This window comes from Ambystoma mexicanum, chromosome 1p, assembly GCF_040938575.1.
Source record: "Ambystoma mexicanum isolate Mex_15411 chromosome 1p, UKY_AmexF1_1, whole genome shotgun sequence".
Classification (NCBI taxonomy): Eukaryota; Metazoa; Chordata; class Amphibia; order Caudata; family Ambystomatidae; genus Ambystoma; species Ambystoma mexicanum.
The window spans coordinates 1,229,539,229-1,229,556,223 of NC_090921.1; the positions used below are offsets into that span (position 1 = coordinate 1,229,539,229).

The window sequence follows — 16,995 nt, forward strand, 5'->3', positions numbered from 1 at the left end:
ACACCGGAGGCTAAACTAGCGAGAAGGAATGCTCCACCAGGTGGATATAGGAACCGGAGGTATAATAGTTCTGCCTCTTCCAACAATTCCAGTAATGGGTCCACCAATAACGGTTCCCAGGGACAAGATAATAGAGGACAAGGTCGCCAAAGACAACAGGTGCACTTCAACCCACAGGGATTTTAGGGAAATCAAGGAGGGGGCTTTATGCAACCACAACAACAAGCGCCCCATTTTTTAGGCCCACGCGGGGGCAACAGAGGCAGGCCCAGGTGGCAGATGTTTTCGCCGAGAGTGACGCGGAGCAACAGGGGGCAGAACTTTCCACAGCCTGAACTTTTCACGACACCAACTGACTGCTGCTGAAGAACAAATACTACAGAAAGGCTTATCCTTCATCCCGACAGCCAGGTATGACCCGTTCCAGACCCGCATAGAACTCACACAGCTGATGCGGAAAATTCGGTTGAAACAGTTCTTTTCAGACCACGAGGAGCTACAACAGCCGGAAGATTCCGGACTCCGGCCTCCGTCCAAGTTTATTCCTCCGCCATATAATAACACCCCAGAGTCAATAACTTTTGAGCAAGCCTTAATGAAAAAACTGGAAGTACTAGAACAAAGTTTGCCATTTGTTAATAACAATTGCACTAAGGAACAATTGTTAGCATTAAACGACTTGGCTAAGAATGACGCTATCATAATAAAACCAGCCGACAAGGGTGGAGGAACGTGATTATGAACCAGGAAGACTATGAGATCATGGTTGACAATCTCCTGAAAGACGGCAGAAGTTATCGGAAATTGCCGGGAGACCCTACACAAGCCATCTGCAACCTGATTGCTCCCCTGATAGAAGAAGCCTTAGCAGAAGAATTAGTGACTAGCAAAGAAGCCGCTTTTCTTATACAGCCACACCCAAGAATTCCCGCATTTTATGCCTTACCTAAGGTCCACAAGGGTGTGTTACCAATTCCCGGTAGACCCATTGTATCAGGAATATTATCTATCCTAGAACCCTTGTCCCAATATGTGGACTGGTTCCTGCGGGATGATATACCAAAAATGACCTCGTATGTAAAGGACTCCACGGCAATGCTCGTCCTTATTGAGACTCTGACCTTTGACAGCACTAACCAGTGGCTGGTAACCATGGACGTGGAATCCTTGTATACGAGTATACCACAACTGGAGACGACTGATATGGTTAGACGACATCTTCTAGACAAGGACAACCTCAGGAGGGGTCATATCGAATTTATTACAGCTCTTACAGAAATAGCATTGACCAAAAATTTCTTCCTGTGTAATGAACAATTCTATCAACAAATCTCGAACAGCAATGGGAGCCACATTTGCCCCTAGCCTGGCGAATCTTTACGTAGACCATTTTGAGAAAGAAATCATCTATCCCGCCACTAATCCATTTCTGAATAACATCAAAACATGGCGGAGGTATATTGATGATATTTTTATCATCTTCGAGGGAGATGAGATGAGACTAAAGGAGTTCCAACAATGGATTAATGAACAAAACCCCTTCCTGAAATTCACCCTGGATAGCAGTAAAACGGAAACACACTTCTTGGATCTTCAAATATCAGCAGAAGACGGTGGTTTAGTTTCAAAGGTCTAAAAAATCTACGGACCGTAATGCATTACTAAACTATGGAAGCTATCATCCGCGAGCCTTACGGGATAATTTACCTTTTGGGCAATTTTTACGGTACAGAAGAACATTTACGAAGGTTGCCGATTATCAACAACAATCGGGAGATTTAAAATCACAACTGCTGCAAAGAGGATATCCCTACAAAATTGTCAGAGATACCCGGAAACGGGCAAGGAACATACCACGGACCACCACCTTGCAACAACATGGAAAACCTGCCCAAGGGACGTCTATAGTGGCAGTCCTAAGTTACTCTCCAATCTTTAATACTCTGAAAAGCGAAATTAAGAGACTGTGGCCCATTCTAAACACTGGCAAATTGGAACTGCCAGTACCCACTTTCGCGATCAAACGAAGAAGGAACATTCGGGATAGTCTGGTCCATACTCTGCAAGATCCCAAGCGTGGTGAAAATACTAACACTCTTTGGAGTACACCCACCGCAGTGGGACACACACCATGTGGGATGTGCAGTATGTGCAAACATACAACAAGAAGTGTATCCGTAGATATAGGGTGGAAGACACCATGGATGCAGAGGCATTTAACTAATTGCAACAGCCAAGGTGTTATTTACTTAATCACTTGTCCGTGCAATTTAAAATATATTGGGATGACAACTCGCCCAATCAAAAAACGTCTCATTGAACATAAGTCCTGCCTTAGGACCAAAAATATCACTGCACCACTTGTAGTCCATTTCAATGAAAAACATCACACAGAGAATGATTTCAAATGGACAATCTTGGAAAAAATATGGCCACCCCGCAGAGGGGGCAATTTCCGTGACATACTTTTAAAGAAAGAACAGTGGATTTTTCGCCTGGATACAGTCAGATATGGGCTCAATGAAGAAATTCAGTGGAACACACTAGCTCTGATGAAGTAGATGCAACATCACAGCTTCACCCACCATTTCCCTTCCCCCCCCCTTCCCCTTCCCCGGCTCTTCCCGCCTTTCACCCCCCCTCCCTTTCTCTCTCTCTCCTCCCCCCCTTCTGTTTACTTAAGGGGTGATTGCCTCTTCCCCTATTTGCTTTGTGCCCCAGTTGTTCCCTCCCTCTCTGATACAAAAAGAAACATAAATCATTTTTATTAATCGAATTTTTATTAATCGAAAGTTTTTTCTTTCGTCCTCATCCATGCCCCCCTGCTTCTACCCTTCCTTTCCTTTCACTACCACATCCCGGGCGTTTCACACATTCACACCATGAAGTCTTATTTATTATCATTTCCAAAATAGGCTCTCACACCGTTCGAATATTATGTATAGGGATCATCACAGAGCTCCTGAGTTCCGCGAGAATTGGTTTCCCCATATGTGCTTGACTATCTCAAGATGGCCGCGATACATGTTTCCGTTCTCCTGACCTAAAATGGCCGACGGAACACGTGACTAGGTCGCGGTCCTCCATTGGCTGTTAGGAATACAACCCTTCCGTGTTTACGCCGACGGCAGACGCGGATTCTTCCATTAGCGTCTACCGCGAGGAACGCTACCCGCGATAATCACGAAACCAGGAAACAACGTGACGGAAGAGATCGTGCTCAGGAATTGACAATCCAACAAGTAAGAACCTGCGGGACTGGCTACTTAGACTGTATGCATGCTCCCACATTAATGAAATGGATATGGGCTCCTTGGGGTTTTTTTCACACTGCATTCTTGCACCTAAATATGAGCAGTTAGGCTCAAATAAGTACCTTTTGATGGGGCACTAAGAGGACCTAACTAGTTGGAGCAGCAAATAAGCGGGCCATTCGTGGTGATTGTACTTATCATTGGGTCTCAGCGACCCGGGATAGATAGATATCAACCATGGGGGGGGCATGTTAGATCGTTTTGTGATCAATGGTTTACAATCTCCCTGCCTTTTTGCAGGACTTCCTTCATAAAACGCTATGAACAAAGCTGCGAGACCACAACAAGCTCTCCTTATTGAAGGGACGTCTACAAGTAGAAAGGTAAATAAACGGTAGTTCTATAAATATGGGGATAAGAAAAATATACATCCTCTGGGGATAAGGTGATCTGACAATAGGGAAGTATAGACACAGCTAATACAACATGAGTGCTCTTATGTTGCAGATAAAGTACCATTTCAGGCTTTCCAACTCTACTATTTGAAAGTGGCAATACCACAGAAACCGAACGTGCTGTTCCTTGCATATAAAAACAATTGGACAGGTATGAGTTTATCAGTTTAGAAACAACATCGTGCACTCACTGGTGATGGGGCAGGGTGAATATAGCCTCTTTTTAGTCTCACAAATTGACTAGCTGAGTACTTTGGAAAGTAAAATTACTTGATTTCATCAATAAGAGTCATTAAGAAATGCCGTATCCTTTTTCCTACATATGAGAGAAGTCATTGTTGACATTCTCCCGTTTTTCTATAGGATATGTCGCAATCTCGCCTCTATGGGGCTTGCTGATTGGGTCTAAAGAAGCAATATTGGGTCCTGAAGAATATGATACACGCAAGACATCATTGAAACCGGTCGACCAGATATATAGATGTCACCCTATTTAGAGTGACACAAGTGGACTTATGCACTTTTAAACACAAATTGTTTGAATTTATCTCAGAGAATTTATGCTTTCTATCTATAAAGATGTTAAACAGTCACGCACAAGAGAATGGTACATGCACTTGTAAAGAAATGAATCAAACATAAAGTGCATTTTTGTGCTGAGAATTTGTGCGACACATACATATATATTTTTTATAAAATGTTTTAATAAATAACTCCTGGATCAACCAGACACACCTCACGGAGGGCAATTAAATTGTCGAAGAGTGTGACACCGAGTCCCACGTGACCTGTCTGTTTCATCCAAGGGTACAGCCGGGAAATGTTTTTTTTCCGTAACTGTCTTGGTTTTAATTGTTTGGATTAACGAAATTTAGATGTATAAAATTTATTGTGGCAGTTCACTGTGAATATGGTTTTTCATGTCTGTAATATAGGGTATGAATAGTCCCCATGCAAATTCTGCCGACAGTCGGCATATTAGCATTCATTTAGGGTTAGTAACATCAAGCAGGGGTAGCTTAGTGCACTCCCTGCAGGGAAAGAGTTAGGGTTGCATTAACTGCACAATACAATAAATAGCTCTGGTGAAGCTTTTCTGTTCCTCAGTCTGTTTTGTGTGTTATAGTACTTTTTGGTAACAGAAAGGACATATACCCGCTTCTCGAGGTAATGGGGAGTTGAGGCAAATCCCTGTGTGTTAGTTGCTTTTGTTTTATTACAGGTTCTTCACTATTTTGGCTTGAGTTGCAGTGCAGGGTTTTGCCTCTTCCTCCAGTCATCTACTTGCTGGACATTTTTTTGCATGGATGAGTTTGATGCCAATATCAAGTTCTGTGTTTTTTACCACTACTGCCCTTTTCTGCTGATGAATTGTTCCCCAAAAAATGTAGGAAAATGCTCTGCAGCCTCCCTCACTCCACCCACCCACTTTCTCCTTACCTTCCCCACTGTATCTAACCATACCATATTGCCTCCCCTACGCACCTCTCCCTGCATATTCGTTGTTATAAAAAAATATACTACAGTAAATGTTTTTCATTAAAGGAGCTGGATACTTTTTTAATATTTCCATGTTGTGATGGGTTGGGAAGCAGACGCTCCTGTCTTTAGTCCAAAGATCCCAAGATTAGCGTCCGGATAGATTAAAATGTGTTTGAAATAAGGTGCTTGTGCAATGGACTAACAAACTGCAACTTAGTTGGAGTGTAATTGTGTACAATTGGCATTATTTTGATAGTCTAGGATCTGTGTGTTTATTGTATCTTACATTTTACAGTTTGCTTTCAAATTATGTATAGGAAACAGTATGTGAAATACACTTTTGCAAATTGACACTAGCGTTCGTTAGCAGTGCTATTTTGATTGATTTTGTTTTTGTATAATTACCTACTCTAACAAGAATGGTGCATACACGTAATAGCTGCCTCTTATTCACTCTGTACTTTAGATGTGCAATGCTTGCATGACAGCAGATTCACCTTGCTTTTACGCATATGTCATGTATTTTTTTTTTCTTTTTTTTTTTTTCTTTTCCTTCTCGCTTATTAGGAGGTCCGATCCGAGTCAACTTTCCCAGTTCATTGACCTTTGAAGAAATAATGAAGAAAAACCCATTTGTAACTGAAGGTGGACGATATAAACCCCCAAACTGCATATCCAATCACAAGACGGCAGTCCTCATCCCTCACCGGAACCGAGAGCTGCATCTCAAATACCTTCTATACCACTTGCACCCGTTCCTGCAGCGGCAGCAGCTCAACTATGGTATTTACATCATCCACCAGGTATGAGGTCTTCATGTATAGACGCAGAGATGCACATCCAATATTGATTAATGCAACAGATCTGCGGTGAGCATGTTTTGGTAGGATAGGGTTAAATTGATTCTCCCGTGTGAAAAATTGTGATCTTGTATCTTAGTAGCTTTCATTGTACATGTACAACATGCCTAACTTAAATTAAACATATTTTGAGAAAGACATTGGTGTGCTTCCATTGTACTCTGTAGAATATGCCTAACGTGCATTAGCAGTAACAAAGCCAGCTGGTCTGGCTTTGTGAATGTATAGGGTAGGCTTTTCTTGAAGATGGCCATCTACATTATTTGGCTTTCATATGGCAACCCATTGTCCAACCCTCTTCTCCTTCTAACTCTGGGCTATCCAGCTCTAGGCCACAAGAGCTGGAAACCAGACTGTTTTTCAAGATATCCCTCACTAGTACTCGTGATAAAAAAATGTGCATACACTTGCTTGCCCCATCCCTTGCAACCCAATTTACATGCACCACAGCATGTGTACAGTATTTGTGAATTGATCAACCGATTACTTGGGGTGGCATAAGATTTCATGGAAAGGGGCCATTCAGATTAAAGGTAGGGGAGGGGGAATGTTGAAGGTGAGGGAGTACTGCATTCTTGGAGGCAGTTACTGGTCCCAAATAAACATGTGATTGGTAGAACTAGAATTTGGGCCAAAAAGTAACTGGCAAGTGTTGCCAAGTGTACAAAATAAGTTGGCAGTTTCATAGTTCTAGTGGCAATATTATTTAACTTTTTGGAATCCTAGAAAATCATGCAATAACTAGCTTTAAAGTCACTGCTACGTATTGTTCTGTCCTGGCCTCAGAATTCTGACTGAGAGCTTTTGCCTTCTGGTTGGAGATGGGGGCGTTTTTATACGATTTTGTAACATTGTGTGGAAATCTGGATAGTACATTTAATACCAGCATTTCGTTTCTAAGCATTTCCAACATAGGAGTAATTCACATACCATAATAAAATGTTTGGTTAAGTAGGAACCCAGGAATATGGTGATTTAACCAAGATTATGCAGTTTGGTTAAATGGGGGGGAAAGCCACAATTGGATCACATTTGGGGTGGGTTCATGCGAACATGGAATGGCAAGTCGGCCTCCGACGCTAAACAAGTGGAATCCCAGCCCAAAAGCCCATGTGGTAACAAGGACCGGGTCCCATGCCTTATCGGGATTACGGGACGAACATGAATTTCGGCCCAGACAAAACTTGAAGGAAGAGGCACGAGAAGAGCAAACAAGGGAGCTTGCTTGAGCGGACGCAAGCAGGAATCCGAAATGTCAGCACAAGAGCAATTGGAAAAGTCGGGCAGAGGCTATGGAGAACGTAGACCTGGAAGTACAAAACCATGAGGAAAAGGAAAGAGTCTATGGCGTCCGTTCATTAGCGATAACGAGCAGCCAGGAACAGACGCCGAGCAAGGCGAATTACATAACACGAACCTAACCGTACCCGCTCATTTTTCCTGCTTAAAAACAAACTTACCTTTGCTTCAGTCCGGTAAGAATATCAAAGAAAATCAAGAAAGTCCAGGGAAAACAAACGTAGACACTTCACACGGGATGGTGGGGGAGACATCATGGCTACCTTCACTCAGAGAGGAAGGGGGCGGGGGATATGGGGATATTTTATAGACATACAAAGCAAGTCCCTTCTGATTGGTCTAAAACCCTTTACCCCCTATTTAAGGGAGAAACTGATAACGGACTCGGTGTGTTTCATCTGATCTCTTTGAGAACACAGAGAGAGAAAGAGAGAAAGAGAAATAAAAAAAAAGAGAAGGATTATTTACAGATGGTGACTTACTCTCCATCACTACTATTTGGTAGAATCCAGGAGATGATTTCCCAAAGAGCAATACTCTTGCTGTTGTCTTTGGTATCCTCACATAATGTACTATTTGAGGCTTCAAGAGTGCATAATGTGGAAATCCTCACACCAACCATGTAATGACAAGCTATAATGGAGCAATCGGAAGCGCCTTGTCGGTCGGCATACTGAAAAAGCCTAGTCCATTTGAGAATGGTATACATTTAGTCTGCGTAAGAGCTAGCTCTCTGGGCCAGCTCTAAATATTTTGTTAGGTGACTCCCAAGAAATTATGACCATACCACCATTATCTTGTTGATAAATAATGCATATTTCGAGGCCACTAGATTCATGTAGGGTCCTTGCAGCCACGTGTGTTATCTTGTCCCAAGCACCAGTAGTAAGAGTACTAATGCTGATGTTATGTAGAAGAACTGGCAATTGATACTTAAATACACTTTTAAATTATTGCAATCGCCAGTCTGGTTAAAAATGGCCTTCGAAGCACGGTGAAGACCGAATTCTAGCTGTCTGAGAAATGTGGTTTATTTTATTGGGCATTTCTAAGGCACGTATACAGCAAGAATTGTTTCAAAGCACGCAAAAGTGAAGGGAACAATAGAAGACAATCGATGACAATGAAGAGCAATTACACCAGCTGTCCTACTAGGCCATGACATTCGCAACGTGCAAGTTCAGAGAGAGGAGACGGCATTGGGCTAAGTGCTAGCGGGTCCTGCAGAGGGGGACGGGCCAGAGAGTGTTTCAATGCAACAGGTAAGTACGAGGCAGTGACCACCCGGTAAGAGTGGGCTCACCTGCCAATGTAAAAAATGCAGACCTGATAAACCCCACAGGCCAGTGTTGGACACAAGGCGAGGATCCAGTAGGACTCTTAAGGGCTCAGCCCACCAATCTCCGCATCTGAGGGGTGTAGCACGGGAGGGAAAGCGGGAAGGAGAAGGCGAAAAGGAAAGTCTTAAGATGCCTGCAAAACTTGAGGACCTCTGGCTCCATAGGAAGAGAAAGACAGAGGCTGTTCTAGATGAGGGAGCCAGCCGAGGAAAGAACGGCTGCCCGCCTCTCTGCTTAGAGAAGCGCTTGACCAGCAGAGAGTTGGAGCCAGAGTATCGGAGGGATCTCAAAGGAGAGTATTTGGTGAGAGTGAGTTGCAGATAGCATGTTCCCTGGTCGCAGACAGTCTTATGGATGATGCAGAGGGATTTAAATTTGATTCTTGACGTAACCGGGAGCCAGTGGAGATATTTTAGGGCTGGAGAGATATGGTCACTGGGCTTGAGGCCAAGGATAAGTCGTGCAACCCTATTCTGGATAGGTTGGGGCGGGGGGAACGGAGAGAAGGTAGATTGCAATAGTCCAGCCTGGAGAGTACCAGAGCTCTGGAGACATTGAGCTTCTGGGGAAAGGTGCAGAAAGGGAGAAATGCCTCAGACGAGGAGATGTTGGAAATGGGCCTTCTTGGCAAGGTCCTAGATGTGAGGAATGAACAAGTTTAGGAGTCTAAGATGACTCCAAGGTTTCTGGCTTAAGAGGAAGGAGAGGGATTAGAGCCCATAGAGAGTGGCCGGAGTGAAGGGAGGAACTTGGGGGGAACAGGAGTCCTTATGGGAAGGATCTCAGTCTTGACCTGTGAAATTGGAAGCCTGGTTTTCCAGTGGAAAAGGCCAAATGCAAAGTCCAACCCGGCTCCCCAAACAAATCATTGTTTTGTAAGATTGCAGTTAATGCCATGCCCGACATCGAGGTGCCTCTGTTAGGGAGAATTCTCAAAACTTTGCTAATTCCCTACACCTTAGAGACCCACAGCAACTTTGCTGGATTTTGAGGACTTGATTTTTTATTACCTGGGGAGAGTGTGCGTTTTTCCCACTCTCGTATTTTGATGTTTTTTACTCTTGTGTATAGGCATCATCTTTCCATCTGTGTCACACAGCACCCTTAGTGCAGTGGAACAGGGAAGCCTGGCAGGCTTTCCCAAGGTTTAACTACCTTCTGTGGGTTAAACTACTGTTTCCCAGAGTAAGTAAAGTGAAATAGACTTAACTATCTTTTTTTTTTATTCCTAGACTCAGCACACCCTATCTTGCAATAGAGTACTGGAGGGGTTACTTAGTATCCCCTGTGTCTAGATACTCATGCAGCAGTCAAATGCTACGCCTTTCTCTCAGAATAGCTGGTTGCAGTGGTTTTGCAACGAACTACCATGATTTTTCCAGACAGCGACCTATTCGTAGCTCCGGTAACATTAAATCGCGGGAGCCATGTTTTTCAAGATGGTGTCTGAGCCCCCTCTGTAAAAACAGGTCCCTGTCTTCTTTTTTCGCCATTTCTTTTTGGAAAGGTCCTTCTAGAGTTTGCCTCTGTGCGCCAATCCAGGTTTGGTCCCTTTGTTCCATCGTCTTTGGCGGGCTTCAGTAGTGAAGACCGCCTCTGGCGCCTGAGTGTCTGGGATGAGCAGGAAGTGAGGGAGGTGCACGACAAGGTCTCCTAGGAGACCCAAATGCTCTCTGTGGTGATTGGCTGACTGTCCGGCAAAGACAGCCACCCTGCTGGGTGAGTGACAGCTAGGCTGGAATGAATTGGAGAGAACTGCATAAAAAAGGCGAGTCTCTAAGCTTGGAAGGCAGAGTCAACCACTGGAACGAAAGAACTGAAGACGAGCTTGAAGAGGACGGCTGCTGCAACTCATGGACCATTGGTTTGCCCGGTGAAGCCCTGCTGCAGGTCCGAATCGCCAAGTTCATCGCGACAGAGAAGCCATGCAAGGAGGACTTCTCTCTTTTGAGTTGGTGGGAACAATCAACTCGACAGTAAGCCAACTGGATACCTATCTCGCAGCTGGTTTCATCTTCCTCGGAGTGCTGCAGGAAACCGTATAACCACGGAGAGGGACACCAGCTTGTGTGCGTTACTTACAGCCACCGGAATTGAAGTTTGCCAGTTGTGTGCTTTTTGACCAGTCCCAGTGCAGTTCAGGAGTCCCCTGACCTCCTCCCTCTTGTCCCCACGACTGAGGCACAGGAACAGAGGGATCTGCAGGAACTGCCAGGAACAGAAGTCGTCGGCTGCATCTTTTTCTTCATTGCAAGGTACTGTGAAATCAGACTGAGAGTACTTGCCTCTCACAGTGAAAGTGCTTGAAACTTTTGCAACGCGCAGGCCTAATCAGCTTGTGACACAATATGATTCTTCTTTTTACAAACTACTTCTGAGAACTTGTGCAGAGACTTTACTGTTTACTTACCAGGACCGCTTTATCCTATCCAAGACTTTAGCCCATTGACTTTGGCCTAGCCTATTGAATTGAATTGACTCTTCTGGTGAACACAAAATATCTACACTGTCGAATAATTGTAACCTTTCATGTTCTAATAATCTTTGCCTTTTACTCCTCCTGAAAAGTATTCTGAAATAGTATTGCAGTATATTTGTGTTATATAAATGCCTCCTTCTTATGAATGTTTTTTAACCGACAGATAAATGAATAAGTATTGATCAAAGAAACCTTGAGTGTAAGAGTTTATTTGAACAACTTTCGATTCTAGACCTCTGTGCAACATCATTACTGCTCACATTCCCATCTTGAGATGAGCCAGGCTGCTCCGCTTCGCTACCAAAACTGTGTAGTACAGACTTATACCAAAGGTTGGTTTACTTACACCTGTAGTCATAGTTGTGTGTAGTGGTCCCAAAGGGTACTGCATACAAACAGCCTCCATCCCTGGCTTTCCTGGCCAAACACTTTTGCCAGCTAATTCCGCTTCGTGAAATTGATGCACACCTCCTTCATAACTAGCCAATGCTAGAACCTGCAGTGTAACCCTCACTTCCTGAAATGCAGCTCGGCTATAAAATTGTAGAGCCCACCATCGCCTACAATTTTGAATGTCATAGAGACTTGGCAGCAAGGAAGCAGGCAGCAGATTACTCTGAGGCCCCTTCCAGCATGACTTTCTCTGATGCTAGCGTGGGCTACCTCTATTTAGCTATATTGTGACATGTGCTTACTACTTGAACACACTCCAGACATTTTTACTGTAAATTGTTATATAATTTAATCATGTGGTTGCTAGTCCCCTGCATCTGCACTGCTTTATACCCTCATCCCCCCCCCCCCCTTCCAGCACACCATAATGGTTGGCAGCCTCGAGTTACTCTACACTGCTGGCAGTAGATGGATCAAACACTAGCTGTCGGCTCACACTCCCCACTATGATGCTGTAGAGTCTAGACTGAGTCTTCTATCACATTGTACTTCTCCTTCTGGCTCAATGATACCATGTGCTGGAATCATTTGTACTTGAACGAGTAGTGGTGTTCAAGCTGCTTGTGTCTCAATTCCTGTATCTGCCCTGTTCACAGGGGTTGGGCTAGACTGGTCTAGCACTGCTACCAGCCCAGAAGAGCTGCCAAATATGCTGCACCATCTCAAAGGCTGACTGAACATGCGATTTACATGTAATGCCCCACCATCCTCCAGCTCTGTAAAACAATAAAAACGTGGCTCTTCCGTCGATACCTCCTGCACGACTACATCCACATTGTGTCCCCCTTCCGGCAATAGTGCTGTACTACAGTTCAAAAAGCCATGCCCTATGTTGGCTTCCACTTTTTGAAAAGTTCACTAGTGATCTTGAGCTAGGTTTGTGCCAGGCCAACCAGAGACATTTTGCAGAGCAACCAATTAATACACTCCATCACAATACTCCTCCAAGAGATCTGGCAGAGATCAGTAGCTAGACCTTAAAGCCGCCAATAATATACCAGCCAAATCATCTTGTTTCTTGCTCAGGACAATTACGATAATTTAATTTTGGTCTGTTGTGCAGTGCTATCCACATAATTGTTTAGTTCTTTGAGCACCATGCACCTAAATGATTACCTTCCCTAACTTTTGCATTTGCTTTTAGATGCTCTGGCTTCTTGTCATTCATTGTGCATCCCAACTGGAAAGTTATCCTTTATTCATTTATTATCCTTGATTCCATTTCTCTCGTCACGACTTGTATAACTTGCACCACCTTGTGGTGGGAATCTGAGAAAACATTAAAACCCTATACTGAAAGGAAAGTACCAACAAAAGAAGGTTTGCATTCAAACCTAAGGCAACTATTTTCATCCTCCTTTTTCTCTGACTTTAAGAATTGTTGTGAAACCTAACCCTCTTATTCATTATCATTCGTACCGAACCAGTGGAACAAAGAATAAAAGAGAAATTACATTTTCCTGTTACGCTAAAAGTTTTCATAAACCTAAACCCACTCCACAAAACTGTTATCCTCCCTGCTCTAATATTCATGAATGCGACCACTCTAATATTCTTAGGGGATACTACAACTCCCATCTTCCCTATGACAGTCCCAACCTTGGGGGTGGACAAGTGAGGGAGCATCACCTGGGTCAAGGGTCCCTTGGGATTGGGGAGAGATTACCTGAGGGTGAGACACTGTATTTCTCCCCACCCCCTTTCATATGACGCCCCCCTACCCTTCCTCGGCCTGCTGTAAACCAGAACCCTGGTTTCCCCAATGCTTCTCTCGACCGAACAATATCCCGACTGTACAACTACACTCAAGGGAACTTTACGATTTCTATGAATGTCCCTCTATTAAGGCCAGGCAGAGGTCAGGCGTTTAGCTACAAACACCTGAATCCAGTCGAGAACCAAACTAAGTATAAAAGGTGGTACCTAGACTTGTTTATGTAGAACGAGCCGGAGCATGACAAGCCAGGAAGACAGAGTTTGAGAAGGAGAGCAGGCGAGATGGCGAATAGCTGAGTAGAGGCTATCGAAAACCAGGCTTGATAGAACGGGATGCCGCAAGGCTGCAGGTTGAAGCATGGATCTGTGTCTCCCAAGAAGCCGAAAGGGTTTGTCAATGGAAGCCGAGAAGCTGTTTTATCTCTCCGAACGTTGTGCCAAGAGATTGCTAGTTTGCCTGGGACAGCAAAGCTGCTCAGGAAGGCCTGAGGGGCAGGAGAAGAGACCTTGACCTCTGATAAAAGAATCATGAAGGACGTGTTGGTACAGTACAACCGGCAAAGGGATAAACGAATCAGGTTTGTAACAAAGCAAATGATTACCAAATTGCAAGCAAGGTTGAAGTGTGACACATTGAAAGATTTGATTGTTTTGAACTGTGATGAAACTAACGGTGGTCCTGTGGAATACCACATTATCGAGTCTGAAGTGCAAAAGTTCAACGCAGTATAGCTGAGGTGAATAGCTAGTTGAATGAAAATGGAAGTGAAAGCCAACAGGAAAGGTTACAGAAAAGGCTATTGAGTGAAGCAAGAGCCTGATGGGGATCGGATGAAACGGAACTGTGTGATTTTAAATGAATGGACAAGAAAGTGGAACTTGTCGGGGTGCTAGATGGTACGGTTGAGGAAAGACTAACAGAGTATAAGGAATACAACAACCAGAATGCAACAGTGTCGGAGTGGTCAGGCATGGGCATAAGTAAAGTTGTGCCATTTCGAAAGTCTTCGACATAAACCGCATGAGGAAAGTAGGAAGATTGGGGAAGGGAACCCTCTGTACTCAGATGATGAAATGTAATATGAAATACATAAGTGCTGAAAGTAACGAGTAAAGAGGGTCTAAGCTCTGGTGAGGAAGGCCAGAAACATCTGCCCAAGAATTTGTGTTGCTAGTGAGCATTGTAACAGGCAAGCTAAGCCTGCGGAAGAATGCATTGCTAAAACAGATCTGTGTTATACTGAGAAGCATTGAAACGGGCGAAGGAAGAGAACATTGTTAAAGCTGAACTGTGTTATAATGGAGAGTGTTGAATCCGGCAAGGGAAGCCGGATAGTTACATACAGTGTGCTGGATAAGAAAATTATTGAACTGACTTTTTGTGACCTGTTTGGGACGAACTGAACTCTTGAAGATCCCAAGTAACTTAAACATGGGGAAGGGAGTTAAGAAGCCGGTCATTGGTCATCCTGATGCACTTTTTTTTTTTGTAAGGTTAAGTTGATTTGATTTGTACCGTACACCCCTACCACCCAAGGGTTGTCTCCAGGTGCTCGCGTGGCTCTGCAAGAGGGAGGTGCAGGTAAGTGGGGGGAAAGGATGAGATGATCGATTCAGAACCAGGAGGACCTGGCGTCTGTGAGTGTTTTGCATGTGGTAGTTTGTGAGAGTCCTAATGCATTGTATCCGTGTGACTAAGATTCCGTGTCTCAGGTGTGAGTGGTAGTGTTTTGTGTTGGCGTTAGTGTGTTGTGTGGTTATGATGGGTTGGTCATTTGCACTGGTTAGTGTCCTTCAGGGATCCAGAGTCATAGGTGGTGGTAGCTGCAAGATAATACAGCATTTTGGTGTAGTTGCATTGTTGGTTTTCTGGACTATGTGGGTGATTCACTCTAGGTGTGGACGTAGCAATGGGTTTCTGTTTATGTGGCGTGTGGCTAGGCCAAGATCTGGTGTAGTGGCGTCGGTTATGTAGAAGGAGCAGGAATGGAAAGGGTTAGTAAAGTCTGTTAGTTTGTTGGGGGCTCTGGCGCGGCCCTTTGGCTGCCGCTTGATGGTATCTGGCAAGGTTCTTGTTTTCGGGTCTTTTGGGCCATCTCATCTCCTCTCTAGTTGTTTCTGTGATGTTGTTGCCGGTGTCCCTTGTAGGTTGCCATTGTCTGCTGAATAGCCAAGTTTTGTCCAGTTTCCTGAAGGTAATTACTTTGGGCATGTTCCAGATGTTGGCAATTAGATGTGAGAACTCTGTTCTGCCGAATTCTTTTTTTTGTTATAGTTTTTTTTTTAATTTCCTTTTTTTTTTTTTTTTTTTTGGTAGTGTTTTGCCTTGTTTTTTAGGCCGTTGCTGGATTTTTGGTTCACTTCCTGGGTGATACCGGCTAATCTTGTCCTTTTGTACTGATGGTCTCTTCTGTTTAGTCTTAATAGGATCCTGGCTGCTGTATTTTGCACCCTTTGGAGTTTCTTGGTAAGTCTTTCCGGCATTCCTAGGTAGAGGCTGTTTGCATAGTCCATTCTTGTGAGCATCAGGGATATGATTGTGGGGGTTCTGTGGGGGAAGCAGAGGTAGTGGAGTAATCCTCTGAGCAGTCGTAGGAGGAAGAAGCATTTTTTGCCAATTGCGTTTACTTGCGGTTCCAGTTGTAGTCGTTGTCCATGAGTATTTCTAGGTTATTTATTACATTGGTAGTCTCTGGTTGCGTTTCCATGCTGGTCGGCCAGTCCAGTTGTGTGTGCCCTCTGTTGAATCCTGCAGATGAGAGCATAATTTCCGTTTTTGTTGGGTTCAGTTTGAGGTTGTTTATTGTCATAAAGTAGTTGATATCTGTGAGGCAGTTGTTGAGGCTGTTATTTTGTTCCTATGTTCTGTTTGTTTTGACATCCGTTGTGTCATCTGCTTAGTTGTAGGCATCGAGTCTGTGGATTCTAATGTTTTTCATCACTGGGCACACGTAGATGTTGAAAAGTAGAGGAGAGGCTGGGACCCTGCAGGACTTGCCATGATATATTTTTGGTGTGTGAGGTGAACGGTGGTAGGCAGGTTCTTTTGGTTCGGTGTGTTAGGAATGAGATCAGCTGCTTTAATGCAGATTCCTGTATTCCACATACTCCTACGTCCCGTCCCCTTTCCTCAACTTGTGGGACATTCAGTCAATGGGGATGGGACCAGAGCACTTTTTAAGCCTTGTTGTCCTTTTATTTGTACCCGGGGCAATGCACAGTGGCCGTAACCCTTCATTCCTGAGCTCTGCCCCGCTCATTGCCCTTCATTCCTTTTCTCTGCGCAGTCGGGATTGGAGGCACTTGCATCTTAGGGAATTTTTTCTTTTTGTTCCCTTGTCCTTCATATTCCTGCTCTGGTTCCACGGTCTGTGCTGGAGCATCTGGGATTTGTGTCCTGTTCTTTTAGCAAATGTCAGTTCACGAAGACGGATCCTCACTCTGTCTGGAGTTCTTGGGCCCGGAACACCAGTGGGACTCTTGCTTCTACTGCGATTTCCCTCTGTCCGGGCACTCCATTGTCAGCTTGTCAGGTCGGAAAAGTTGTCCCAGCGGATTCCCACTCACTTGCAGCAGTTCATCAAAGAAAAAAGGAAACGTCCCGTAAATTCCTTTTGTTAGGGCACCCCGGCCAGGGAACTCCTTACCGGGGTCTTC

The 16,995-nt window shown here is 44.3% G+C and overlaps 1 protein-coding gene across 1 annotated transcript in view; it reads left to right on the forward strand.

Moving 5' to 3' along the window:
- Positions 1 to 16,995, forward strand: part of LOC138452311 (beta-1,4-galactosyltransferase 3-like) — a 332,033-nt gene that overhangs the window by 130,351 nt on the left and 184,687 nt on the right. Inside the window, exon 3 of the mRNA XM_069604963.1 lies at positions 5,759 to 5,994. Within this exon, the coding sequence (XP_069461064.1) occupies positions 5,759 to 5,994 (236 nt within the window). The remainder of the gene's footprint in view (positions 1 to 5,758; positions 5,995 to 16,995) is intronic.